The sequence below is a fragment of the Solenopsis invicta genome, chromosome 3 (genome assembly GCF_016802725.1).
Source record: "Solenopsis invicta isolate M01_SB chromosome 3, UNIL_Sinv_3.0, whole genome shotgun sequence".
NCBI lineage: Eukaryota > Metazoa > Arthropoda > Insecta > Hymenoptera > Formicidae > Solenopsis > Solenopsis invicta.
Genome location: NC_052666.1, coordinates 11,836,166 through 11,839,785, shown reverse-complemented (window position 1 = coordinate 11,839,785; position 3,620 = coordinate 11,836,166). Strand labels below are relative to the sequence as shown.

The following is a 3,620-nucleotide window of genomic DNA, read 5'->3' as shown; positions in this document are numbered from 1 at the left end:
ATTTTACACTTTAAAAAAGGATTTATTGAAAAAAAGTTACTAAATTTTAAGAAATATTTTTTGTACATTTACAAGAAAATATTTACTAAATGTAAATATATATTTATTTAGTAATTTAGGTATGGCAAGTAAATATTTTCTTGCAAATATCCAAATAATTATTAAAATTTATAGTAAAGAAGGTCAGTAAAAAAACCTGTTTTTTCGCCCATTTTTTGAATCTCGAATTTCAAACTTTTTTATGCCAAACAGTACTATATAATGAAATATTAATCTCAGAATAATTTGAAGATGAGCATAAGCGCGGTTCCGGAGATATAAAGGGTTGAAAGTGATGGATTCTCATAACACAGGACGCCGTATTTAGACTTTTTTTTCTGTTGTTTGAATAAAAGTTAACATTTCCCATTGTATTTTTGCGTGCTGAAGCAAATTGCTTTATCACGTCAGATTTTTTAGAAAAGTTTCAAAAATGATCATTTTTACCTCATCATGGCGTTAAAAATAATCTATTTCTATCTATCTAAAAAATATATTAGGAGTATAAATAAGTTTCCGCCGTTTCACAAAAAAATGGCGCCACTAGTATGTTATGGTTGAAATTGTCGGTTGTAAAACGTTATATCGTAAGGTTGGACATCTGGCAAAAACATAACCTTAAGGGGGCATATACGTTTGGAGCCTCAAAAAAAAGGCATTTTTCATGAATTTTTTTTGGAACCAAGAGAGAAATTATAATAATGGTACTTTTTGCATAATAAAGTATATCTTTTGTAATTCTCATAAAAATTTTATTAGAGTAATTTTGTTGGAAAATCCTCCCACTTCACTGTCGTGTAGTCAGCCGTGCACGTCATACATGATTCCGCGGTTACAACGATTTCTCCTTGCCCGTTTATCTGAAACACAAAAATAAAACGGCATCTTAAAAGAGAGTAAATTTTCTTGTCGTTGACGATCCGATTTTTAAAATTTGAATTTTTAACAAAATGGCCGATCTTTAAAGTTAGAGTGCCGATTTTCGACAAAAAATTTTATTTGTTTGTTTAAAAGGAAATAGAAAAAATGTGAATTTTAAAAATCAGATACGACAACGACAAGCGAATTTTATAAGCTTTAAATAAAAAAAAAAGAAAGCAAATCGGTTGATCCGTTTTCAAATTATCATTGTAACCGACTTTGAAAACATGGTTTTAAGAAAAACGCGTTTAAAGTTTTCGAACAACTTTACTTCATTGTAAAACTGAATTTATTCAACTTACACGTCATCGTCAATTCCTGGGCCATACAAGGAACCTTCCTGCTCAAGATTTGCCTCCATTTGATCATTTTTAGCGAGGCGGCGACTTATACGGGCTTCCCGCGTCGCGTGCTGTGCCCGGACGTTCGCTTGGTTACATCGCTGGGAGTCGCTCTGTACTGCGAATTGAACCACGTTCCGTCCAATCCTCATTCCCATTGTCTTCATTATTTGTAATAATGATGTTGTACCTTCGTTGAATAAACAAACAGCAATATAGGTCGCTATTTGAACGACTTCAGCGCTGCTGTTTATTATCTTTGGTGCTCTAACAAATTATTGTTGGACAAATCTTCATATATAGAACGGATTGCATTTAAAACGTCATCGGGTAAAGTTTTATAACTTTGCTTGTATTCGTGCAAAGTATTGTTAGCCTTTGATTTTTGCCACTCGCACCACGAATCGGAGCCTTCGGGACAAAGTTGATGTTGCGGATTTTTCGTAGACGAGCTATAATGATAAAAGGTAGCCCATATCGCATCTCGCATTTTTTTTACTGAATCAAAATTTCTTCGAATCGCAAGACCATAGTAGAGAGCGAGTTTGTCGATCATCTTTGCTGTTAGCTTATTTTTACCTCCAATGCCTTTGTGATTTTTTTTGGTTTGCCGAAGTCGCGTGCCCATTCGCTTCTGAACATGACCAATGCATTCTTTTTTTCTTATTTGCACGTTTTCCCCGTATGGCTTGGATTCAACAATACCTTTATATGTTTTCGAATCGCCGTCACCAATATAGTTGATATATCTCACGTTGTACTGTTCCTCCGATTTTTTGAACATTTCTACGACGGCGTCTACTTCCATTTTTCCCGCTGAACCTTGATGATTGAGGTGGCAGTTGTCTCCGTGTTCTTTCTTCCACTCGTCGTATTCCTCGGTGCCTTTCTTCTTTGCCCACACTTCGCATTGTTTGCAGTAGGACGATTTCACATTGACGTCGATGATTTTTTTCGAATGCACGCCGATAAGACTGCAAACGCCGAATAAAGAAGAAAACCCGCGCTTCTGCCACGTTCCATCCCCCGAAACAGCTAATTCCGTAACATTTTCTTTTTCTTCTTCCAAGCTCATTCGTAATTGCTCTTCTTCAACTGCGTTTCGCATAGATACCTCAGCGATCGCCTTAGATGCTGTGCAAATATTTTTTTGGATTTTGTCGTGCGTATTCTGAGCAACGGGAGGAGGCAAGTCCATTAAACCGCAAAATTTGCGTTCACCGGTTGATCCATGGCCTAAACACCGCATCGTAAAAGCAAATCGACGATTAATTCCGTATGCCGAACCAATTTTTGGGCATGAAAGAATTCTAGTTGGCTGACAATCTTCACACCACACCAAGATCTTGAAGCCCAGCCCTCGCGTACTTTCCGTTTGAAATTTAACGTTACCACCACATTGTTTGCACTTTACATGCTGCGAAATTTCAGCAAACACCGAATTGAAGTCCAAAATTCTATAATTTAAATTGTCGTCTTCAGGCACAAGTACGTCGCTGAGTCTCTGCAGTTTCTTCGCTGAACTTTTTGTCGTTGCGGTTTCACTCTCGGCTTGCCACTTATTGGGTGGCATTTTTCGCTTGCGTGTAAAATCTTTTCGAAACATGTTTTCTTGCTGTGACTTTCGAGAACTTTTACGTCTATTCATCGTGCTCAAAACAAGAGAAACAATAATCACGTCCGTAACACGCAACCGATGTCAAATAAGTGAGCAAACGGCAACTGTGTAATGGATGTTATTCATGACGAGCGTGAAGTTTGCTGCACGAGGCGAAGTCGAGTTATCGTTACCATAACAACGATTCACACAAGCGCATGAATAGCCTATTTTAGGCCCGACAAACGCGCATCAGAGAACGCGTTTTTGATGCATGCGTAACAAAGAAATGCTTACAGCACCATCTAAGACAAAAGAAATCGTTATCTAATAGTCCGATCCTTCTACCGGCGCGCCGCTTCAGAAAGGACAAGCGCACGCCTGTGCACTGCCCGACAAAACGCGTTGTAATTTTTTTACTTATTGGAATTTCAAAAAACGGTTTTAGGACAATATTCTTGAAGGTTTAAACTGTCGAAAAATGCATTAAAAAAAAAATTGATTTTTTGAAACCGACAAACGTATATGCCCCCTTAAAATATTAGCAATTTTGTATCAGCATCATATATCTTTTTTCGTGCAAAAATTTCGAGTTTTGAGCCGAATAAGCGTCATTTGCGGGAGCTTTTGATTTACTTCTTTAATTTGAAGAAATCTGCAGCCAAGCCGCATCGATTGCTTGTAGAAGCATATGGTGAGGCTGCCTTAAGTGAGAGAAGTTG

General features: G+C 37.4%; 1 protein-coding gene across 1 annotated transcript; it reads right to left on the bottom strand.

The window, feature by feature from the left end:
- Positions 1–769: 769 nt before the first annotated feature.
- LOC120357167 lies at positions 770–3,312 on the bottom strand. The gene is made up of 2 exons (XM_039446994.1): positions 1,263–3,312; positions 770–899 (listed from the first exon to the last, which is right to left on the bottom strand). Exon 1 carries the CDS (start codon positions 2,947–2,949, stop codon positions 1,555–1,557), a length of 1,395 nt encoding a protein of 464 aa, XP_039302928.1. The 5' UTR covers positions 2,950–3,312; the 3' UTR covers positions 770–899; positions 1,263–1,554.
- Positions 3,313–3,620: the final 308 nt, after the last annotated feature.